The 25,262-nt window shown below is 44.1% G+C and overlaps 1 protein-coding gene across 2 annotated transcripts; it reads right to left on the bottom strand.

Moving 5' to 3' along the window:
• Positions 1 to 7,674: 7,674 nt before the first annotated feature.
• LOC100354186 (glutathione S-transferase Yc) lies at positions 7,675 to 23,817 on the bottom strand. Of its 2 annotated transcripts, XM_051855638.3 has the most exons (7): positions 23,777 to 23,817; positions 21,490 to 21,596; positions 16,745 to 16,796; positions 15,331 to 15,463; positions 13,312 to 13,453; positions 8,675 to 8,806; positions 7,675 to 7,904 (listed from the first exon to the last, which is right to left on the bottom strand). In XM_051855638.3, exons 2-7 carry the CDS (start codon positions 21,574 to 21,576, stop codon positions 7,785 to 7,787), a joined length of 666 nt encoding a protein of 221 aa, XP_051711598.1. In that variant the 5' UTR covers positions 21,577 to 21,596; positions 23,777 to 23,817; the 3' UTR covers positions 7,675 to 7,784. The 2 variants fall into 2 exon arrangements, with proteins under 2 accessions (XP_051711598.1, XP_089189285.1); XM_089333159.1 differs by lacking the exons at positions 13,312 to 13,453; positions 15,331 to 15,463; positions 16,745 to 16,796.
• Between the last annotated feature and the right edge of the window lie 1,445 nt (positions 23,818 to 25,262).

The raw sequence follows: 25,262 nt of genomic DNA, 5'->3' as shown, positions 1-25,262 counted from the left end.
ATGTTGGGTTTTTGAATAGCATCCTGTAGATTCCCAACAATATTTTTTAGATTTCTAATTTCCTCTTCTTTTCTTTGGTTTGACTCTATCCTCTCCTGTTCTCTGTCTTCTAAGTCCGATATTCTCTCTTCTACTTCACCCATTCTATTTTTAAGGCTCTCTAATGTGTTTGTCATTTGATTTATTGAAGTCTTCATTTCATTATGATTTCTCATCACTATCACAGTTTCATGTTCTACTATTTGTTTAATTTCATTTTGGTTCCTCCTTAATATTTCATTTTCGCAAGAAAGATTTTCTATCTTGTCCGTTAAGTATTTCTGTAGTTCAAGAATTTGTTTTTGAGAACTTCTTAATGTTCTTATCAATTTTTTGAGATCTGCTTCTTGCTTTTCTTCTATTTCATCATCTTCATAATCTTGAATTGGGGGGTCTTTTCCATTTGGGGGCGTCTTCCTTGTTCTTATTACCTCGGTTTTTGCATTTGTTGTTTGGCATATTGGAGATATTCTTTTGTTTCTTCACTGTGGTGTTTTTTCTTGTTATACTATGACTCTAGATTAAGTGGACTGTCTGATTTTGATGGATCCTTAGAGGCTTGAGATGGGTGTGGCCTGAGAGCTCTGTTTGGTTCCTCACGTTTAAGGGTGTGCCAAAGGTGACACTCCCAGGTTAGGCATGGTAAATCTCTCTCTCTTTCTTTCTTTCTTTTTTTTGATTCAAAAGGGAAGTAATTCTACACAGCTGAACGGAATTGGAGGTAGTTAGCAGGCAAATGATATACCCACAGGAGCCAGAGATCAGAAGCTCTTTCCCAAGGACCACACAGGGAATCTGTTCTGCTCTCAGGGTGGGCTCAGATTCTCCTTCAGTCTCCCACTGGGTTGCCAAGGTTACCGAATTGTAGCATCTCTGGAGAGTACTCACGTGAATTCCGTGAGTTCTCTCGCCCACTGTCTCTTTTTTTCACAGTCTCAGTTCAGTAGCACCACACATTCACTAAGTCCTAATCTCCTGTTAATTCACACACACACACACACACACACACACACCCAGAGTCAGGTTTTTCTGCTAGGCTCAGGGCCGGTGCAGACCTGAGGTCACCCTGCTTATGACGTATGTCCAAGATGGCGCCTGCTCTTTGTCTTGCTCGCCTTTGAGAGGTGAGTAGAGAGAGAGAAACTCGTGTCCGTACCCATCACTTTTTTTCTCTCTCTCTCTTCTAGTTAGCCTGGTGAATTTTTCCCCATGGGGTCGTTCCCTTTAGTCTCCTCTTTCTGCTTGCCTGCTGGTGTCTCGGGCTATCGAGGTTCGGCTCACCTCGCGTTCCAGTGCTGGTGTGTTGAGTCTGCCGCTGGTGTCCCGAGCTGTGGGCTCCCATGCTCTCCACGCAGGTCCACTGTGAATCACTAATTCTGGAAGAGTTTCCTCTGCTGTTTCTTCCCCTACTCTTCCTTGAACCTGCAGTATCTCCACTTTTATTAAACTGTCTCTCCCCGGACTATCAGTGTGCTCCCTTCCTATTCCGCCATCTTGCCGCTCCCTCTACTAGCTTTCTTACACCTATCTCTTTGTATTTTGCCCATAGAACTCTGGTAGGAATGAGATATTGTGTGGATCCAGACTTTTTTCAAATAACTCATGTGATGGATCTTCTTTCTTAGCTCCTGTGTGATTAGTGGTACTCACTGATAAGTAAACCAGAAAAAGGAGAATGCTTTTGGTGAAGGTTTAGGGAAGCCTGGCACATCACTAGACAGCTTTGCTTAGCTCTGAGATGCACCAGGTCCTGAGTCCAGCTTCGTTTCCAGGCATCCAGCTGGCCTTTCCCTTCAGACCAGGCCTCAGGTCCTACTGACCCCTCTCTGCTCACTCTAAACCATTCCTGGGACCTCTTTGCATGGACTCTAGCCATGAGATTGAGAATCTCTCTCTCTCTCTCTCTCTCTCACTCCCCCCCCCAGGTATTCATAGCTCTAGTGGCAGTTCTCACCATGAGCATGAAATCAAAGTAATCACTTTTCTCCAATATCCTGTTCCTTATGGGAAAATGCAAATGTTCCGTTGATCCTCCCTGAATTTCTTTGTTCTAGCATATAGCTTTCTATTAAAATATTTCATTCAAACATCACAAACAATACCATCAAACAGTCTCAAGCAAGGATGATAACTTGAGTGAAACAAGATATATGTGTGATTTGACCCCTTCCCTAAAGAGGTTTACATTTGGGCAGAGCCATAGGCTTGCAGAAACAGCAGTGTTCCCAGTAGTGTATTCACTTTATTGATTCCTAAAAATTCCAAACAAAAATTATGATTCTCTTAGCCAAGAAAGTCCGAGCAAGGTGAGAAAGCTACCAGGCTAAGAGAACTGAGATCCTGCCCCTTCTGTCCAGGTGACGCCTACCTGCCAGGGAGCATCTAAATCTCCAGATTGAGTGGCTTTTGTTGCCTGCTAATGTTTACCTTCCTATACTTGGAAATTAGGACATCCCCTCATCCTTATCTAACCAACCATTGCTTTCTGAAATATTTCCCAACACGCTTTTCAACATCCTCTGTCATTTCAACATCCTCTCCCATGGCTGTTAGATTTTTTGTGTGATTTTTGCTAGACCCTGCTTGCCCTGATGCCTAGGCTATTGGAAAATGTCAATGAAACTCAGTTGTTTATTTACTTTTTAAAAAAAAGATTTATTTACCTCCCAGAGTTTGTAGGCATCAAGCGTTTAGGGGAGTTGATCAGTGGAATGAGTGTTCTTTCTCTCTTTCTCCATCTCTGTCACTCTGTTTCAGGATTTTTTTTAGAAATGTAGATAGTACCTCAAAATATAGCATTCTTGAACCCCCCAAAAAAGGATTTATTTATTTATTTATTTGAAGGCAGACTTACAGAGAGGCAGAGGCAGAGAGAGAGGTCTTCCATCTGCTGGTTCATTCCCCAGATGGTTGCAATGGCCAGAGCTGCACTGATCTGAAGCCAGGAGCCAGGAGATTCTTACGGGTCTCCCACGCAGGTGCAGGGGCCCAAGAACTTGGGCCATCTTCTATTGCTTTCCCAGGCAATAGCAGAGAGCTGGATTTGAAGTGGAGCAGCTGGAACTCGAACCGTGCCCATGTGGGATCCCGACACTGCAGGCGGCAGCTTTACCCTCTACACCACAGCACCAGCCCCCATTATTATTTTTAAGGGTGTTGTTTTTTTCACAATCTTAACATTTATTCCAGGCATTTGTTGATATCTGCATTCTAATTCAATTGATTTGTAAATTCCAGCAAATGTTTTTATGATTTTCAAAAAACAGTTACATGGGCCCAGTGCTGTGGCATAGTGGACTAAGCCTCTGCCTGTGGTACCAGCATCCCATATTGGCACTGTTTGTGTCCCAGCTGCTCCTCTTCCAATCCAGTGCTCTGATATGGTCTGGGAAAGCAGTGGAAGATGGCCAAAGTGCTTTGGCCCCTGCACTGTCATGGGAGACCTGGAAGAAGTTCCTGTTTCCTGACTCCTGGCTTCAGATCAGCTCAGCTCTGGCCATTGCAGCCATCTGGGGAATGAACCAGCGAATGGAACATTTCTCTCTGTCTCTCCTTCTCTCTGCCTGTAACTCTACCTTGCAAATAACTAAATTAATCTTAAGAAAAAAAAAAAAGCAGTTACATGGACCAGAGGTTATGTAGTTTTTCCATCAATACTACCGCGAGCGTCTCGGGGAGTCTGGCCAGCAGACTCAACCCAGGGCCCGCGATGACAGTTTCTCGGGCGAGAAAAGAACTAACGACGTTTATCGGTCTTCAGTAGACTTTTTATTAGAGAAAGTAAACGTGACAGAGGTAGAGAGGAAGGAGGAAAGGAGAGGAGAGAGACAGAGCTTCCTCCTTACACTTGTGGCTTATATACAAAATGCGACCAATCAGGAGCAAGCTAGAGTCCATGCATCAGGCACACCAATCCGGTCTCTGTTCACACGAAGGGCACGCGTCGTTCAGCCAATCAGGTGAGATGTCACGCAGCAGGCAGGCAGGCAGACTCACTGCGGGGGTCCTGGCGCCATCTTGTTGTTTACTGCGACCTCGATCCCTCCGCCTCCGGAGAGCCCTGCCCGTAGGAAAGCCCCCCGTCAAAACCGAAAGTAAAAACCTCCACCTAGCGATACCGCCGCGGACTATTCCCGGACAAATACTTCTGAGTTGTAGCCCTTGTGATGTCATTTAGCCCAGTGATTTTCAAACAGGCATGATTTTGCTTGCTCACCAAAGAGGACAGCAAGCAATGTCTAGAAATATGAAGGGTGGGGATGAAGGGTGGATAACACTACAGCTTCAGGTGAATAAAGGCCAGAGGAGCCAATAAACATTCTACAATGGAAAGGACAGCCCCCCAAGAAAAGAGTTGTCCTGTCTAAGGGCAGTAGCACTGAGGCTCAGAACTCTGACTTAGTCATTCTCTAGGTTACCATGCATTGGTTGAACCCCAGAATGAAAATAGAACTTGTCATCTAGCTAATCAGTGGCAAAGATTAAATTAGAACATAGATTTCCTCATAGTTAGTCTATTCTTTTTCCTATGACAATAAATGCTAGTTTTGAGTTTCCCCTGTCTAAGTAAGATTACAGAATCACCACTCACAGTTGTGTGTTGATTGTTTCTATAGGGAGAGGATCTCTAACATCCCTTCACATGTCCCACTTGCTCTGGTGATATTCTGTTGATCTAAAATGGGACCATCTATCTTTGCTACCCCTGCTGCTAAATTTTCTTACACCATTAAAGTCTCATGCCCTAGCTTTCTAAATTCTTCATTTCTATATGCTGCAAATATTTAACCCACAGAGACTGAAAAAGCAATTCATCAAGTATCATTGAAGCACAGCAATAAGTCACCACTTAATTATGAAGTGAATTGTTCCTGTGCTAATGAAAAATTTTTTAAAGATTTATTTATTTATTTGAAAGACAGAACAGCAGAAAGAGAGGTCTTTTATCTGTTGATTCACTCCTCAAATGACCACAACAGCCAGGATTGGGTCATTCCAAAGCCAGGAGCCAAGAACTTCATCCTAGTCTTTCACATGGGTGCCAGGGGCCCAAGCACTTGGATCACCATCCACTGCCTTCCAAGATACATTAGCAGGAAGCTGAACTGGAAGCTGAGCAGCCAAGTCTTGAACTAGCACTCCAACATGGGATGCTGTCATAGGAAACAACCAGTGGCTTAACGCACTGCTTCACAATGTCAACCCAAGGATACATTTTAAAGTATTTTTCTGTTAATCTACATGGAACAGTGGGAGGCAAGGTAGAAAATTTACACAATCAGCACTTACTTTGTTCAAGTCTATCTCCATCCTGACTCCAGAAGTCAATGTGAGGCCCTGACCTGTTTATTAGCTCTTTATTTATTTGAATGACTCCTTCCCAATGAAAAGGATAGAGTACAGTCAGAGAAAAGCTACTCCTGTGGTGTTCAGAGGCTATAGGTTTCCATACAGGATTAGAAAGAAATGATAAATGCTAAATCCACCTCTTATCCCCACATACCTAGTTAATAAGTTAATCTTCAAAGTTGGCAGCAAAAGTTAAAATGAAACATTTCAGGTAGATTTTTGCTCTCTGTTAAGCTGTGGGGACTGATTTGGGAAAAAAAAAAAGTCTGCTGGGTTTTCATTAACTGGATGGAGGCCTAAGGCAGATGAAGAACCTCCATGTGAGCTGACCCTGGCAAGGATGTCTGGAAGCAGCAAGCTGCCAGCTCTCTGGGACACTTTCTTATTGGAGTGCCAGATAAAATGTAGGATACCCCAGTAATGGGAACTGCAGCCAAATCATAATGATTCAGTATAAGTATGCCTCAAACTGTGTGGAACATGCTTAAAGTAAAAAATTATTGTAGGGACCAGCATTGTGGCATAGTGGGTAAAGGTGCTGCCTAAGAACTGGCATCCCATATGGGCCCTGGTGTGTGTCCTCATTGCTCCAATTCTGATACAGCTCACTGCTAACAGCCTTGGAAGGCAACAGAAGATGGCCCAAGTACCTGGGCACCTGCACCAATATAGAAGACCTGGATGAAACTTTTGGCTTCCAATTTCAGCTTAGTCCACCCTGGCCATTGCAGCAATCTGGGAAATAAACCAACAGATGGACGCTCGCTCACTCTCTCTCTCTCTCTCTGTCTCTCCCCCCAACTCAATAACTCTGCCTTCCAAATAAATAAATAAATCTTTAAAATAAGCAAATAAATAAGTTAGTTTAAAATTTTTAAATAGAAAACTGCCATCATATACAAAAGCAGAGTAAATAGTGCAGCAAACCCCAAAGCATCCGTGACTGTGACTCAGCAATTGCCAAATTTTTTTTCATCTATATTATGGTGAAGCATTAGTTTTGATGGCCCACTAAGACATATGTCCACTTCCATATCCCTGGATCCAAAAATATGACATTGTAGGTTTAACTACCTTAAGGACATTCAAGTGAGGTCATTCTGGATTATACAGAAAGTTTCCTCAGCAATGATGAGTCTCTCCATAACAGAGAGAAGAGAAAACACAGATGAGTAAGGGGTCAGAGGGTAGAAGATAGACATTACCGTGATGTGGCCACAGTCTCAGAACCCACGGAATGTGGAGGCCACCAGAAGCTGGGAGATGCAGGGAAGGATCCTGCCCCAGAACATCCAGAGGAGCAAAGCTCTACTTACTCCTTCCCCTCAGTCTCCTGGCCTTCACAGACAGGTCACAGTTCTGTAGTTTCAGCCCCATCTGTAGCAATCAGTGACAGTAGCCACAGGGAACTTGCACACATGCACACCTATACTCCCTCTACCATGGGATTATATTAGAGCAAATGAGACATTATAGCACTTTGTCTATCAATAATATCTATTTATTTTTTGTTATTTTTTTTTTGACAGGCAGAGTGCACAGTGAGAGAGAGAGAGACAGAGAGAAAGGTCTTCCTTTGCCGTTGGTTCACCCTCCAATGGCCACCATGGCCAGCACACCGGGCTGATCCGAAGGCAGGAGCCAGGTGCTTCTCCTGGTCTCCCACGCGGGTGCGGGACCCAAGCACTTGGGCCATCCTCCACTGCACTCCTGGGCCACAGCAGAGAGCTGGACTGGAAGAGGGGAAACCGGGACAGAATCCAGCACCCCGACTGGGACTAGAACCTGGGGTGCCGGCACCGCAGGCGGAGGATTAGCCTATTGAGCCGTGGCACCAGCCAATAATATCTATTTCTAAAGAACAAGGACTCTGTAGACATAATCACACAATTCTCCAAACACACCAACATTTTTAACTCCTTAATATCATGTATTATTTGGCCATGTCATTTCCTCAATGGTCTTGTATTTCTTGGCAATCAGATTATTTGCATATGCATCTAGGCAAGATCCATACAAGCATTCAGGCGCATGAGTCAATGTTCTTTGTAGGAATGAGTGACTACCAAGTCAGGCAGGGGTGTGGGTTGTGTGAATTCCCAAAGCCCAGACATGCACCCCTAGGTCCTCCAGGAGGGCATGGACGTGTGCACAGTGTCATTACCCTTTGTGATGAAGCTGGGACACAGCAGCTGTGACCCACACCAAGGGCTCACAGGACAGTGGACATCAGATCCTAGTGATAAGTCTACTAAGAGGAGTTTTTTTAAATGTCATTAGCATAAATAATTTGAAAGTGTTTATTAATTTCAAAATGGCAGGATCAAAATTTAGACAGATTACTCCATACTGAGAAACTTCAGAAGATTGGATTACATATGCTTGATGTCCCCTTTTCAATAGAAAATCTTGAATACTTTTTCTACACATTTGTCATCCACAGGCGGCTTCCTCTGGCTGCCAGACTGCAGAAACTTCTTCACAGTGGGGAGGCTGCTGATTCTGGTTTTCAGGGCCTGCAGTGCAAAAATCACAGCCTCAGACAGGAGCCAAAGGCCACCCCATCATTAGCACAGCCCAGGAAGTCTGACCTCTCCTAGACAAAGACCTGCTGACTCCCTCTATTAGCCCAGTGTGAAGGCTTGGAAATGGACTCCAGTGAGAATGTAGATGACAGGAGGAACGTACAGCTCAGGCGCATCTCCCAAAACAGAGAAATGTCCAAAAAGGAGAAATGAAGACATGGGAAAATTGAGTTGGAATGGAAGGCAAGAAATATTAAAGGCTAACCAGAGGTCAGTCACAGCAGTTTCTAGACTGAGAGAGGAAGACTGGGTTGTTGGGGGAGAGGGTAGAGGAGAGCTATGCAGACAGGAACACAAGATCTGACAGTTGGAGCCAGAGCTGAGGAAAGGAAATCCCAGGAGAAGAACCTGGGAGAGACAAGAATACACCTGGGATGAAAGGAATCCTAAAGAAATCAGGAAGAGAGAGCTCCATGGAAAGGGGACTGGAGAAAGATGTGCTGGGCCATGGGTCCCTTTCTTAAAGACAAAACATTAAATATGTATCTTGGGACAGTATCCATCTACATTTACTTGCATAGCAAGATTCTTTTCATGCCTCAGAGCCAGAACCCAAAAGCTCACTTTGGAGTGTGTATGTGTGCACATTTGTGTACGTGTGAATCTGCAGAATAGGGTTCAGAATGCCATCGTTACAGAGTCTAAATGTTATATGGGAAATAATGTGAGTCCTGCTCTCTGTGGGCTGGGAGGTAGGTCACCTGCAGCAGAGGGAAGCTGGTGATTATGCTGGGGTCAAGCTCCTCCACGTTGTAGAGAAGTTCAGCCAGGTGAATGTCAACTTTGCTCAGCTTGTTGCCAACAAGGTAGTCTTGTCCGTGACTCTTTAATACCTGGTGAATTCAAGGAATCAGATCATGGCCACAGGCACAGTCAGGCTGAAGTCCTCAACCCTGAGCCTCTCCAGTCCAATTCTCCCAGCTGTGCTGCCTCCCTAGGAGGTGTGGAGATGCGGACCTTTCTCCAAGGCCCTGTCTCATGAGGGAAAGTGAGAAGTGGGCTCTGCTCACTCCTCAGTGGAAGCCCAGTTCCCCTTTCACTCTCACTCCCACATCCCTGTGGCATCTACACCTCTCACCCTCACTTGCATCTTCTCCATGTGCCTAGGGCTTAGCTCCTGCTGCCCCCTGTTCCCATTTGCCCCTTGTCCTGAAGGGTGTAGCCCTGACATCTCAGGACCTGCCTCTCCACTCTGTTCCCTCTCCAGTCCCCCTTGGGCTGCAGCTCCCCCTTCACCACAGCTTTCTTCCCCATGGGGAGACTATTTCCAACTCTAAAGGTCTCCTCTTGCATGCACCCTTCATTCCAAGTCTCTGTGTCAGGGATTTGAAGTGCATATGAGTAAACTTGAATTCATCATCTTTGCATAACTGGCTCTGTCTCCTAACCTACACTATGGGAATTCCCTGATGTCTACAACATACTTTGAAATGCATAAAAATAACACATTTTTTGATGGAGAGAGAGGTGAAAAGATAAACATATACAATGAAGCAAATAAAAATGCTGGCTTTCCTACCTAGGTAGCGGGCATCTATGTGTTCTTTAAATTTTTTCCAATTTTTTGTAGTGTATGAAATTTTTCATGGGCTTTTGGGGTAATATGAGATACACATTAAAATAGTTCAACAATGTGGAAATCATTAGGAATAGAGAGGTGTCGCTCCCCCTCTTCATGGAGGAGCAACACTGAACCCTGCCCAGGCTTCATATCCGAGTCACGGCACCATTATGTGACATAATGGTGCCGTGACTCGGATGTGAAGCCTGGGCAGGGTTTGGTGTCGTTCCTCCACGAAGAGGGGGAGCGACATAATGGTGCCGTGACTCGGATAGGAAACCCAGGACGGATAGGAAACCTAGGACGGATAGGAAACCTAGGAGGGAAGAAACGGGAAGAACTGGGAAAATACCGGAGAGAGAGACTAGCAAACAGCCTAGGGAAAAGCCGGACGAAAAAGGTGCCGGAAGAAGCTATTGAAAGCCTAGGCATAGACTCAGATACGGACTACGGGGGGAAGCTGGGAGAAATCTCTAAGGTCGAAAGCGAAAGTGAAAGCTAGAACAAACAGACTCGGATGCGGACTGTGGGGAGAGGCCAGGAGAAATGAGGGAGGAGTATTGTTGGAGGAAAGCTTGGGGAAACATACCGGGTAGAGAAAAATGTTAGGGAAATTGAAGCCGCGGGGGGCAGGCCGAGGCGGAAACGAAAGCCACTTTGGGATTCTCAAGTTAGCCCGGGAATAGGGGGCAAAGAGTTGAAACCAGAAGCGGAGACGTATGAGTTAGGTTGGAATCCGTCTGATTAGCCTGAGGAGCAAAGGACGGGAAGCCAGACCGAAAGGCGCAGAAACGTGAGCTGGGTTGAATTCGCCAGGCTAGCCCGGGGAACTTGGATTGAATGCTAGTGGTGGAGACGCAAGCTACGCTGTGTGACTCGCGGAAGCCGCCGCGTGCAGAGAGAGCACGGGGCGTGAATAGATAGGGAACGCGGGGCTGGCGCGAGGCCGTGGTTCAGACGCGAAAGGGCTAGTGAGTAACCGCGGAGTGTGCGCGCAAAGCCGAGCCGCGCAGATGAGAGAGGCGCGGGCTGAAGCGGCTCAGAGCCGGCGAGGCGCCGAGAAGTAGCCTCGGGGCGGAGCCTGCCGGCAGGGCGAGGCACCAGGAAGCCGTGGGGATAAGAGAAACAGAAGTTTAGAAGTAAAATGAGAGAAATAGGAATGCTGGAAGATAGAAGTAAAATGGGAGAAATAGGAATGCCCGGAGATAGAGAAATAGAGAAATAGAAAGGCCTCCCCTCAACATGGCAATGAGAGAGCTTGGATTCGGTCTGCCCGATTAGTGAGGCGATGAGCACCTGCGGTGGCTAGCAGCTTATGCGCCGCAGGTCACCGAAGACAGGCACGAATTAACATCAGAAAGGCCTCCCCACAATACTGCAATTAGAAGGCTTGGATTCGGTCTGCCTGATTAAGGCGGTAAGCACCAGCAAGCAGCTCGACCAGAGTATGAGCTGCAGGTCACCGAAGATAGGCACGAACCAACACTAATAAGTCTCCCCCACAATATGGCAATGAGAAGGCTTGGATTCGATTTGCCTGATTGTTAGGGCTTGTAAGCCCCTGCAGGCAGAGCAGAGCATGCGCTGCGGGGCACCGAACACAGGCACGCATCAGCGCCTAAAAACCTCCTCACAACATGGCGAAGAGAGGACCCGGATTCGGTTTGCCTGATTGATAGGACTTGTAAGAACCTGTGGCAACTCTAGCAAGTAGAGCAGAGTGTGTGCCGCGGGACACCGAAGACAGGCGCGTATCAACGCCAAAAATAAAAAGAAAGGGGGATCTGTGGGGAGCAACCCGGACTAGACTGAGTTACTGGAATTAAGACTTATTCTATGCATCTGCTCTCCCACAATATGGCGCTGGGAGAGAAGAAAACAGCTTCCGCACAGCTGCCTCCAGTTCAACCAATAAACTGTAGGACTTGCTCCTGATTGGAGAGCAGCGTACTCGGCGTGTGGGCAGCTGAGTTGGGATTGGCGGAGGAGGACTATAAAGGAGGAGAGAGACGGCATGCACCAGTAACATCTAAGGGGAACATCTAGCTGAAGGAACACCTGTGCAGCCCCCGAGAAGAGCCGGCCAGCGGTGTGCCGCTCCCCTGCGGAAGTGGGGAAAGCGGCCAGGGGGAACCGCCCTTCCACGGAGGTGGAAGGGATAGTAGCCAACCCGGGAAGAACCAGCAGCAAACCCGGGGAGGGCCGAGCAGACGAAAGAACAGCGCAGGGTCCTGTGTCGTTCCTCCACGAAGAGGGGGAGCGACAAGAGGAAGCTCAGATGGTACTGTGTCCTAAAGACAAAGCCCTATTTAACATTTTTGCAAATGCCTTTTCAGACTATATAACACATAGAATCAGGGATAAGTACAAGTTCAACATCAAACTCTACAGCCTACTTTGTTCATTGATGTAAAGGGACTCTTTGATTTCACAGTGTTGATGTGCTTGAACAAATGGCTGGAGGACTTGTCATCAGCAATGTGCCCTAAACTGTCAGCACCACAGGGGCAGGAAAGTGCATATGAGGATCTCATTGCCCTTAATTAATTCTTCACTGCTCGCATAGGTAGAGTCAGCAATGAGTTAGCTCTTGATTGACAAATGAAAGAATAGTGCAATGATATATATAAATATATATAGTGCAATGATATATATAAATATACATATAATACTGCACATATATATAAAAGGTGTTGCTTTTTAGTCCTTGATTTATTTGTAAGCTTCCTATATTTTTAATAACAGTTTTTTGGTTCATGAGTTTCACTTAGCATAATTTCAAGCCTTTTGGATCTTGAAATATTCTCCTTTTACCTTCGAGGAGAAATATAACTGAATAGGTACCACATATAATGGTAAAAGTTTATTTCTGTAGTATCTTGTTTTCCTCCAAAATCTGGGTGCCATACTCCCAAATTCTGTGTATTATTTATTTTATTAACATCTATTCACTTATCTTTTCCTCTCCATCCTTCTGCAAACATTTATTTGTGGAAAGTTCTAATCCATCCCTGAAAAACTACAATATTCTCTTGATGGATAGCTGGCCTCCTCTCCCTTCACATGGTGCCAGAATATTTTTGGTTTATGTTTTGATCGTGTAACTTGGAGAAAAAGACATGGTGTCTGCATAATCTATATAGCTTTTAGTGTTCCTAAATTCTGACTATGACTGAAGTCTTGCCAAAGAGAGAAATCTAGATTAGATGCCCATAAATTAAAATTTTCTGAAAAAATCAACAAATATAAATGGCACAAATTAGTCTATTAAACCCAATGTCTTAAGTGTTAAGGCGCAAAGTTAATATTAAGGAAGTCTCTTTGGAAGTAAATGCCAATGCTCCAGGAAGCCCAGGCACTCTTTTTCTATTGCCTCCTGTGATGTCTGTGTACCCTCAGAATTCATATGTTGAGATGTTAACACTCAGTGTGATTCTGTTCCTTGGTGGATGTTGGGAAGTGATTAAGTTCTCAAGATGTAACTCTCATAATACTATTAATATACTCATTAAAGGGATATCAAAGAGTTCCCTAGATCTGCCCACAACCTGGCAACACAGTCAGAAGTCAGCCATCTATGAAGTAGAAAGAAATCACCCATTCAGGTGGTGCCTTACTCTTGTGCATCCATGCTTCCCAAAGAGTGAGAGGTAAACGTCGCTTGGAGAAACCACCTAGTTATTTTTGTTATGGCACTCAAGCTGCGAAGGCACCCTCTTAGGACTGATATGCCAGCTCAACCCTGAAGGTCCCTAAAGGCCAAGAGCTCCCATTTACCTTTTCAAAAGCAGGAAAGTAACGGTTTCTTGCTTTATCTTGGATCTGGGTAAAGTTTGCATCTTTTTCCCCAGGAGCACGGAATGGGTAAAGAATAATCAGTTCATTCAGATCTGCTATTCCTTCTGCATACATGTCAATCCTAAGAGACAAACAACCAATCAAATTCCTCCAGTATTATAGATGATTTCCTAATTTTGAAAACCATTAGATAACAAGTGACAGAGGCACCCCATGGATGCTTTCTGTGGAAGCCACCATGCTATGAACTACTAACATTTATCTCTTTGAACAACCTACAGGGTAGATATATGTCTCAACTTTTTTTAGACTCATGATCAAATACATATAAAAGGAACATTGGCCACCTACCTGTTCAGAGTCAATTTCATGAGAGTATGCGGCAGAATCCCCGCATGTGACCACCGATGTTACAAACAGGATTTGGATCTTTGCTATACTGTGCCCAGTGCACAAACACAGTACTGTTCATGTGGCTGAAGACCTGCCGCTCACATCATCTCAGAGGGAGTCCCTGGCACAGCCACCTTACACATGTCCCTCCTCAACTCCTATCCATCTCAATTCCCAGACTCATTTTTGGTGCACAATATGATAGTTTCTCCCAATTATTTCCCATAATCTTCTTGACATGCTGTGGCCACCCCTAGTCATGTTTGGATTTCTTGAGATTCCACTTAAAACATCCCGTTACGTACTGCAATTCTATGAGAACCAGTGCATGTGATAGGAGGTCTTTGTTTCCTTCTTCAAAGTGACCTCTCTACAATATTTTTAAAAATATTTTATTTTCATATATTTTCATATTCATACCTTTATTTTCATATATTCATATACCGTAATTTTAATATCTCTAAAGTATTCTACTCAGTGGTTTTTACAATGTCACGGAATTCTACAAACATCCATAATCTATAATTCCAGAACATTAATACTATTAAAAAAAACACTTTATTCCTTTGCAACCACTGCCCCACCCCCTTTTCTCTATCCCCAGAAAACCACTAATCTAATTTCTTTCTCTAAGGATTTGAATATTATGGACATTTCTTGCAAAAGAAATTTGCAATATGTATCATTTGGTGTCTGTTTTCTTTTATGGAACACAATCTTTTCAAGGTTCCTCCATACTGTAGCTTGCATCAGTACATCATTCCTTTTCATTGCCAAATCCTACTCCATCACATGGCTGTAGCACATTTTGTTTATTCATCTATTAATGGATATTTGGTTTATTTCTACTTTTTGGTGTTATAAATATTTATGCTATGGATACTCAGTGCAATTAATAGTAAGGATAAAGTTTAATTTCACTTGGACACATAGCTGGTAGCAGAATAGCTGGGTGGTTGGTAACTTCATACTTAATCTTTTCAAGAACTGCCCAGAGTTCTTTACCAGATTTTATCTTTAATTATGTAGTTGCATCAAAACAGGGAGGAAAACTCCCAGCGTTGGTGGTGCTGAGTCAATATGCCTACTTCAGTTCCCTGTAAAATGCACCACCTTCCACCAACCCTTTTCAAGTTGGCAATTCAAATAATTGTCCTCTATCTTGGATTTTGAATAATCATTCTCATAATTTCTGGAACTTGAGAATCAGTTCCCCAGGGCCCCTCCCTTTTCAGGCTTTCACCTTGACATACTCCTCTTGTATCTTGTTGCAAGCTGCTGAGTGGAGTCCAGGCTCCAAAGGCCTGAGACCCTGGAACCACGACTCCTCCCCCCTCTGACTTCATGGTCCATCAGTACTTGAGAGCCTCTATCGTTGGGCTGTATCCATAAACTGCATCCTCTTCTGCAATCACAGTCATCTGAATCCACTCCAGACTTGCCCTTCCTTCACCTCCATAGGACCCTGCCACACTGGGCCTCGGGGCACTCCCACAGCCCAGGCTGAGGCTGCTCCTGATCACTCTGCTGTGGCCCTGCTCACGCAAAACAGGACCTTATCATCCCTGTGTTATCTGCTGAAAGAGAACATAAAATATACCGTACAGGGCTCTCTCCTTTATGTCTTTCCCATAGAGGTTGTGCTTGTCTGCAAAGTAGTTGAGAATGGCTCTGGTCTGCACCAGCTTCATCCCATCAATCTCAACCATGGGCACTTGCTGGAACACCAATACCCCATCTTTGGAAAGAAGAAAAGAAAGGAGGAGTAAAGTGTCTATGAGAGTCACCCTTTGAAGATGAAGAAAAAATGTTTTCTGAAATTACTAAAGATATACAATTTTTAAACATTATCAACAAATTGCCTTTCAAGTGAGATAGCATTTTATTTCTAAGTTCTTGTAGGCCTTTTTCTTAGCAATTTTTCTTTTGCCTTTTTTAGCCTTTTGTTTCATTTATTCTTTGATTTCCATTCAGATACATTTTAGTTCCCTAGATTTTTAACTCATCTTCCTGGATACTTTAGGTAGAAATTGGGGGAGGTTTCAATAGGGCCATCAGCTGGGTGTCATTTAGAATAAGGAGTTCTCGGCCGGTGCCGCGGCTCAATAGGCTAATCCTCCGCCTGTGGTGCCGGCACACGGTGTTCTAGTCCCATTTGGGGCGCCGGATTCTGTCCCAGTTGCTCCTCTTCCAGTCCAGCTCTCTGCTGTGGCCCGGGAGTGCAGTGGAGGATGGCCCAAGTCCTTGGGCTCTGCACCCGCATGGGAGACCAGGAGAAGCACCTGTTTCCTGGCTTCAGATCAGCATGGTGTGCTGGCCACAGCATGCCGGTCACAGTGGCCATTGGAGGGTGAACCAACAGTAAAGGAAGACCTTTCTCTCTGTCTCTCTCTCTCTCACTGTCCACTCTGCCTGTCAAAAAAAAGAATAAGGAATTCTCGAAATCATGTGATGCTTGTGACATCAAGGCCAGTTCTGAGAGAGAGAGAGTTCTTTGGGGGGTCATCTGTGTACTTTTCAAATAACACCACTGGACAGGGCATGCAAGGTGGGCCTGTGTCCTTTTCTTCATGGCTGCTGGCCTTGTTCTTCCTCACAATCTGGCCTGGACTTCCAAATAATTCAGCACTGTCTCATTATCTAGTCCATAATATTGCTGGGTTATTCCTTCGGCTCAGCCAACAAAGGAAAGGAACTCAAGACATATCTCCCTTCCTACCTCTAATGCATGCCCCTGTGAGTTTTTGGATGTGAAGGGCAGTGTGGACTCCTGAGCCTATTGCATCTGATTCAAAGTGCAGAAAACAAGGACAGAGCATTCTCAGGGCACTGGATTCCTCCAGAAAATACTCAGAGAGGTCTAGCCTTTTTTAGCTCTAAAAGTATTCTCTGCTCTGCTGATGGAAAATATCCCTATGTTTTGACCACTGTCTCCCCTCCCACCATCCCCAGGAAACATATATACAAAGCCTCCATATATACAAACCCTGTACAGATGCATTTAAATACTTGATCTTACCATTTCTTAACTTTTCCAAATCTTGTCGAGTTTCTATGTATTTCTCTTCAAACTGGAAGCAGAAACAGTGTGTTAGTGCTTGTTAGTTTATTCTATGGGTTATTGGCTTTTAAACTTGATGATCTCTGTTACAACATGGAGGAGGTAATTTCTGAATTTGGCAGGTACACAGAGTAGTCTGGTCATGAGTATTTGGAAATTTAGATTAGATCCAACAAAAAAGGACATCTGTAACCATACACAGCTGATCATTCTTGAATGTTCATTTCACCTACACCCTGACCCAGTGCAGTCATGGGTAAGCCTGGACCTGATTATGGGGTTGCAGTAGCTCAAGAGAACCTGTGTCTCCCTCTGAGATCAGGATACAACCTAGCATGTTCCCAGCATGGGATACACTATAACCAATGCCATCTTCCATTCTGTCAACAAGGGGTCTTTGCTGCAATTTACATCACCCATTCCCCAGGAGCCCTGCCATATGGCTGAACTGGATCCTGGCTGTTGCACAGCTTTAAGTCTTGCAAGTTGAACTCCCTCTACTAGAAAATATGGGACATAATAGGATACGCAGAGTTTCAATTTAAGGATGGAGTCACCACACTGAAGTCTGAGCAAAGTTAACCTTTGCAATCCTAGGGAGTCCTGTGACTTCCCACACAAAGTTAGAGAACAATTTTGGTTTCTGAGATGGCTGCAAAGGTTTCATATTGCCTAACCATGAACATGTTACCAGACTCTCTGGGTTTCAATATTCTAATGTCTAAAACAAGTACAGTTATTGTGTTGATGCTAAAGCTCTCCATGAGGATTAAATTGCTAAGGCATGCACTGCAATTGAAAAGTACCACATGTAGTACTATACTAAGTGCTCAATAATTAAATTCTTCTTAGGATTTTGACAGAAGCCTACCATTTCATCATATCATTCTTTTTATTTTTTTTTGCTTCAAAGCTGACTGTTGTTGATGAAAATGTCCTTTATTCTTCACCTATGTCCAGTAGGTTTGCTGCAAATTATAACTTGGCCAAGTCAAGTCACATTGCTTGAAGTGGCAGTCAGCAAGAAGACTATCTCAATCTGATCAGAAACTCTGAGTGGTTGTAAGTATGTAATAAAATAAGATCATCAGTCTTTACATAACGATGTAACTCTTCCTAACTTAATAGGAAGCATCTATCCAACCAAAATGCTAAAGAGACAGTCATCAAGCATTTCAGGATCTTGATTAAATATGATTTTGTTCTAATCTTGGCATAGCAGCTGTGTGTTCTTGTACATAATCACTAAAGCTCTGCAAACCTGATTTTCGGCATCTGTAAAATGGGGAAAGAACATCTACTTAAACGGAATATTGTAGCGATTTCAAAATACTTAGTACGTGGTAGTACCATGGCCTGGATCACAAAAACCAAGTTATAAATAACAGTGATGTTTGCCATTTTTTATATATATTAAATGGAGCTCTTGGTGAAAAGCTCAGGATATTTTGGGTTTATAACTTGCTCCATGGAATAAAGTTTGTTGTGGTTCTATATGATCACACCAGATCAGGCCAGAGGTTTACAGTGTCCAGTTCAGGAGAAACATAATGGGTTGTGAGTGACCAGCACAGGAGGGTGGCCAATGAGCAATAAGGGGGCAAGTGTGAGGTCACTTGTAAGGCTGATGGTGATGGGTCGGATTGTAGGGAACAGTCTTGGGGCACTGAGAACCTATAAGCTCTGAGCAAGGGGTCCGGTCATCCCTTGACCACCATGTGCTTCTGTCAGGCTGAGGTAGAAAAGAGGAAGCCTCACCCTCCTGGGATGACCTCATCCTGCCCAGGGGCTCCAAACAAAACTGATCCGCATAGCTGACGTCTGGATGACAGAGAAACCATAGTTTGCATTTACAGAGAGAAAATTGTGTATGGGTCCAGCATCCTGGTATAGTGGGTTAAGCTGTACCACCTGTGATGCCCATATGGGCACCCATTCAAGTCCCAGCTGCTCCACCTCAGATTCAGCTTCTTGCAAATGTGCCTGGGAAAGCAGCAGAGGATGGCCCAAGTGCTTCATCCCCTGCACACTGGCTTCGGCCTGGCCCAGCCCTGTTGCAGCCATTAAGGGAGTGAACCAGTGGATGCAAGATCTCTCTCACTTTCACTCTGGCTCTCATGCTCTCTTTCTCTCTGTAACTCTACCTTTCAAACAAATAAATAAACATTTAAAAAGGAAAAGAAAATAGTCTAGAATGATGCCATACTATTTCAATTTTTTGTGTGTTTGTTTTAGCCTTAAAACTGAGAAAGAATCAGGTTATTCATGAAGCAGTTGAGAAACTGTAATCCAACTTAGCTAAACATTTCTTGTGAGGCTGAAGCATATATACTAGAAATTCCCTTCACTAGATTCACCTTACCCTGAAATTCTCTCTTTCTGCCCCTATCTGACAGACAAGACTTCCTGAGATTGTCCATGACTGGGTGTCCAGGAAAAATGTCCCTTTGGTCTGGAACGAGAAGTGTTTTTCTCAGTGCCACCTATAGAGGGCAGCACTCAAAAGAATCACACATTTTCTATTCAAATGCTAGGAAGAAAGGCCTTTAAAGCTGTAACATGCTAGAAGCTCCTACCCCTCTTTTAAACCATTTATTCGTTGTTTGCATCCTCACAGGCAAATTTATGCCACCTGAAAGCAGAGACCGTGTCCTTCTTGTTTACTGTGTATCCCCAGGACGTAGCATAGAACTTGATATTTACTAGGTGCTCAGCAAAATCATTGCTGAATGAAGGTGTTCCTTCATTAACAGGCAGTTTATTGCTAATCACATCATCCTGTTTCTCACATGTGGTTTATTTGCATTTGCACCCTAACTGCTTTCAATTTTCAATATTATGCTCTTTAGTCCTTTTATATTTTTTTTTATTTTTTGACAGGCAGAGTGGACAGTGAGAGAGAGAGACAGAGAGAAAGGTCTTCCTTTGCCGTTGGTTCACACTCCAATGGCCGCCGCGGCCAGTGCGCTGCGGCCGGCACACCGCGCGGATCCGATGGCAGGAGCCAGGTGCCTCTCCTGGTCTCCCATGGGGTGCAGGGCCCAAGTACTTGGGCCATCCTCCACTGCACTCCCGGGCCACAGCAGAGAGCTGGCCTGGAAGAGGGGCAACCAGGACAGAATCCGGCGCCCCGACCGGGACTAGAACCCAGTGTGCCGGCGCCGCAAGGCGGAGGATTAGCTTAGTGAGCCGCAGCGCCAGCCTCTTTAGTCCTTTTATTATGGAAATATATGCCATATAAAATCAATAAGAAATTATAATGTTACTCCTGTACCCCTCACCTCACCAGTCACCAGCTTATTCATTTGTCTGCCCACCCACTCTTCTCCTGCAATAATTGGAAGGACGTCCCAGATATCACGTATTTTATTATTAAATGCTTTAAGTGTTTCCCTGAAACAAAAGGAATATTTTAAATATCCACAATAAATTATCACACCCAAAATATTAATAATTCTTTAATGCTATTCATATTAAAACAATATATGTTTTATTATTTCATATTATTTTTATAGTTCCTTCAAACCCAAATATGTTCCAAACATTATAATTAGTCTCTTTTTTAAATATTTATTTATTTATTTATTTGAGAGGCAGAGTTTTATACAAACAAAGAGAGAGAGAGACAGAGAGAAAGGTCTTACATCTGCTACTTTACTTCCCAGATGGCCACAAAGGCTGGAGCTGGCCCAATCTGAATTAGGAGCCAAGAACTTCTTCCGAGTTTCTCATTTGGGTGAAGAGGCGCAAGCACTTGGGCCATCTTCTACTGCATTCCCAGGCCATAAACAGAAAACTGGAGAGGAAGGGGAGTAGCCAGGACACAAACCATCACCCATGTAGGATACCAGTGCCGCAGGCAGAGAGAGGCTTAACCTACTATACCATAGTACTGGCCCCTATAATTAGTCTCTTAACATTATTTTGCTGTTTATACTTTTTGATGAGAAGAAAATTTAAAATTTTATTAGGTCAAATCTGTTCATCTGTTTCTTCATAACTGGTTCTTTTTTTAACCTTTTATTTCACAATCATTTTAAGTTTACAAAACAGAATTGTGAAGTAGTACAAAGTGTTCCCAGATATGCCACGCCCAGATTTCCCTATTGTTAATATCTCATATTGGTACTATGGCATGGTATATGTGCATACCTCCCTGGCTTATTTAGGGAATGTGTGTAGTGTAATTTTAAATCTGTGGGGAGCAACCCGGACTAGACTGAGTTACTGGAATTAAGACTTATTCTATGCATCTGCTCTCCCACAATATGGCGCTGGGAGAGAAGTAAACAGCTTCCGCACAGCTGCCTCCAGTTCAACCAATTAACTGTAGGACTTGCTCCTGATTGGAGAGCAGCGTACTCGGCGTGTGGGCAGCCGAGTTGGGATTGGCGGAGGAGGACTATAAAGGAGGAGAGAGACGGCATGCACCAGTAACATCTATGGGGAACATCTAAGGGAACCCGTGCAGCCCCCGAGAGAACCGGCCGGCGGTGTGCCGCTCCCCTGCGGAAGTGGGGAATGTGGCCAGGGGGAACTGCCCTTCCACGGAGGTGGAAGGGATAGTAGCCAACCCGGGAAGAACCAGCAGCAAACCCGGGGAGGACCGAGCAGACGAAAGAACAGCGCAGGGTCCTGTGTCGTTCCTCCACGAAGAGGGGGAGCGACAAAATCCTTTTAAAGACAACCTCATTAGAACATACCTCCACACCAGCTGCAGCCAAGAGCCACCGGATGGACTCCATCCTGCCCCGATCATTAGAATAGTGAAGTATGGGCTTCCCTGCCATGGTAGTAGTTCCTGGTTTCTCTAAACACGAATGAATAAATGAATGAAATCATGGAATACAAACTGTACTTTATGATGTGTGACTGAACAGCATCAACAGCTCTGAAGAACTGTCTTCTTATTTATGGCGGGATTAGAGAAGCTCTTGGAAGGCCTTCCTGGGCCCGACAGTAGCCACCCCATTCTGGATGAGTTCATAGGTGTGGTAATAAGATACGCATGAGTGTTAGCGGGAAGAGGAAGAACTAGAGAACTAATATTTACTGAAAATCTCACAATGATCCCACCTCAATACGTGCTCCTTTTAATGTGTTGTGTCTGTAATCTTCATAGTAACTTCATGAACGAGTTGTCCCCATGTGTCAGTTAAAGAGACAGAGTGTAGGAGATGATAAGCACTCTGTCACACTTCAGCTAAAGGGGATGTGAAAATCCACACCCAGGACTAAATGCTGGCAGGTCTGGAACCTGTACACGTGAAGGCTCTGAGACGCTGCTGGGGAGCCTTGGAAGCAAAAGCTGTCATTCGCAAGGAGGACCAGGAGAGAGCAGAGTCAGTATTGCTGTCTTAGGCTGAATTTGACCAACAGCAGAAATTAGGGCCCAAACTTTCTTAACTGTAGCTCAGATATCCACGATTTTCCCACCCACAGACGATAGTGATTCCTTGTTTCTTCTAAATTCAATCTCTGTTGCTGATATTTTAGTTTATAATCCAGCAAAAGGGATGGTTCTGCATTGATTTTATAACATAGGAAATAGAACTACCATTTGCTCAAAGTCTGTCACACACTGGACAGTCTCAAAAATATTAACATTTATTCCAGGGCATGCTTGACTTATTTCTAATTCTAATGATACTGTGTGTTCTAGCTTGATGACATTTTACGCTTTGTAAAATCTGGTTATATGCTCTGATGATAATCTACTTCCGTCACCAAGGCTTTTGAGTTGCATGACATCTCCTGTAGTTCAGTGAACTGGGAACAAGGGGGATTTTGCTCCCTGACCCCAGGAGACATTTAGCAATGTTTGGAGCACTTTTGGTTGTCACAATCTGTGAGCGAAAAATAGCATGGCACCATCAGATGGGGAGAGGACAGGGATACCTCTGTACATCCTGAAGTGGACAAGATGGGCTCCTACACAAAGCGTTACCCTGTCCTAAAGGGCAGCTATGCTGAGGGTGAGAAACTTGCCCTAGCCATTCTCTAGGTCTACCATGAGTTTTTTGAACCTTGGATAGAGAACAGAACTTGTCAGCTAGCTAAGTAGTGGCAACAGATGAATTAGAATCAAGCTCTCTTCATATGCAGACTACTTTATTCCTGTGGTAATAAATCTGAATTTTGAGTGTTTTACAGTTTCACAATTCACAACAATTGTGTGTTGACCACTCCTATAGAGAAAGCAAGTGTAGCATAAATGTTAGGTAGAGATAGACATGAGTCCGTGTGTGTGTGTGTGTGTGTGTGTGTGAGAAAAGAAAACAAAAACAAAAACAAAAACAAAAAACAATGCGTTCCTGTGGTTAGATGAAGGAAGAAGCATGTCTTCATGTATATTTGCACATCAAAAGTCCCACCCTGACAAGGTTGTGCCATGCTTGGGAATCTTCCACTCAATAGCGCTTCAAGGGAGGAAAGTTCCCCCCTCACCCGGATGCACCTGTGAATCCTCCTGCCAAGCAACATCCCAGAGTGGGGAGGGGGTGTGAAACAACAGGAAAAAGTTCACCCCACACCCATAAAGCCCCCAGTGTATGCACAGACAGGTTTTCTGCCAAGTTGCCCAACTCGTCTGTCAGGTGCACTCCTTCATTAAACCTTGCTGGCTTGTTTATCGACAATTTCCGCCTCTCGCCTGAATTTTTCAGCCATTTCAATAACATAAACTCCCACTTGCCTCCTACTCTGGTCATATTCTCAATTGTCTGAAAAGCTATGATCTCTTTCTCTTCATGTCAGTAATTTTCCTTATGCTGTTAAAATTTTATGCTCTAGCTTTCCAAATTTTTCATTATTATATTTCTATAAAGATGTATCCAAAAGAGACTGATCCTGGAGTCATTATCTAAAAACAGTAAGAAGTGAGAATAAAATGGGCTTTTTCTTGTCCTAGTAAATTTCGAAGTATTTCTCCAGTAACATACATGGAAGAGTGGGAAACAATGTGGGAAGATTTACAAAATCAGTACTCACGTTTTAAACTCTGTCTCCCTTGTGGCTCCACAACTCACCACAAGTCCTGATGTGTCGATCAGCTCTTTATTCATTTGAATAACTCCTTCCCACTGAAGAGGGTAAAGTCTAGTTAGGGAAAAACCAAATCCACAGTGTCCAGGGGCCTCGGGGTTACAAAGGGACCTAAAAAGGAAATGATGAGTCAGCCTTTTATGAGAAAACACCTGATTAATGAGTTACTTCTCAATGTCGGCAATAAAAGCTTAAAGAAAACATTTTGGATAGATTTTATTGCTCTGCAAGTCCATAAGGGCTGGCTTTGTGAGTAAGCTTATTGTGGACTTGTCATCAACTGGATGAAGGATTGAGACAGCTGACAAATCGCTGTGCGCTCAATCTGAGCATGTCTGTAACCAGCAAGCTGAGGGCTCTCTGGAATGCTTCCTTATTGGAGTGTCAGATTTAATGTATGATACTCCGACAAGTGGGAATTTCCTACAGATTAATTAGTGTAAGTATGTGCCAAACATTTTCTGCAATATGTTTATACTAAAACATGATGGAGCGTTTTCTTTTTTTAAGATTTATTTATTTTATTTGAAAGTCACAGTCACAGAGAGAGGAGAGGCAGAGAGAGAGAGAGAGAGAGAGAGAGAGACTGAGACTCTTCCATCCACTGGTTCACTCCCCAGTTGGCTGCAATGGCTGGAGTTGTGCCGATCCGAAGCCAGGAGCCAGGAGCTTCTTCTTGGTCTCCCACGTGGATGCAGGGGCCCAACACTTGGGCCGCCTTCCACTGCTTTCCTAGGCTACAGCAGGGAGCTGGATTGGAAGTGGAGCAGCCAGGACTAGAACCAGTGCCCATATGGGATGATGGTGCCGCAAGGCAGAGGATTAAACCTACTGCACCACGGCACCGGCCCTACCACATTTGCTTTTAATTATGATCGCTGTGGAGGCAAGCACTTACGATGAAGATTAAAATATTTATGCATAAAACGGAAGTGAATGCCAGACATCATAGCACTTTGTCTAGAAAGAATAGTGCTTATCTCTAGGAAGTAAGGACTCCTTTTCTAAACACAACCACATGATCCCCCGATCACAGAATTATATTGTAATTCCTTTATTTTATCAGTTACTCAGCATTTTAACTTCCCAATGTTTCTTTAGAGTTGGATTATTAGCATATGCAATCAAGGAAGGTTCATACATAGTATTTGAGTTCTATCAACAGATATACTTGGCATGACTGACCACAGAGCTCAGACAGGGCATGTGAGTTCAAATCCCAGACCCACACCCTAGATCCTTGCAGTGTGCATGGTGGTGTTATCCATTTGTAATGAAGTACTAGGGACACAACATACCTCAGGCCTCACTGATAGTGGAGGAGACACAATGGCTTGCATGTGTTATTATAGGTTTCCGGGGCTCTATGAAGGGCACATGGAGACCCCAAGGGAAGTTCTAGGAAGCAACAAGGCAAGGATTTGAATGTGGC

The sequence above is a fragment of the Oryctolagus cuniculus genome, chromosome 5 (assembly GCF_051225735.1).
Source record: "Oryctolagus cuniculus isolate XC-2025 breed Fujian yellow rabbit chromosome 5, ASM5122573v1, whole genome shotgun sequence".
In the NCBI taxonomy this organism is placed as follows: Eukaryota; Metazoa; Chordata; class Mammalia; order Lagomorpha; family Leporidae; genus Oryctolagus; species Oryctolagus cuniculus.
Note: the sequence above shows the minus strand (reverse complement) of the source record. Positions and strands in the feature narration are given on the sequence as shown.

Bases quoted from the DNA above. Each gene is read 5' to 3' on its own strand.
- LOC100354186 (XM_051855638.3), bottom strand. From the start codon at position 21,576: ATGGCAGGGAAGCCCATACTTCACTATTCTAATGATCGGGGCAGGATG. The intron at 13,454-15,330 runs GTACGGTATATT...TTTGTCTCTTAG, and splicing joins GACATAAAGGAGAGAGCCCT to GATTGACATGTATGCAGAAG. The intron at 8,807-13,311 runs GTAAATGGGAGC...TGAATTCACCAG, and splicing joins ACTTTCCTGCTTTTGAAAAG to GTATTAAAGAGTCACGGACA.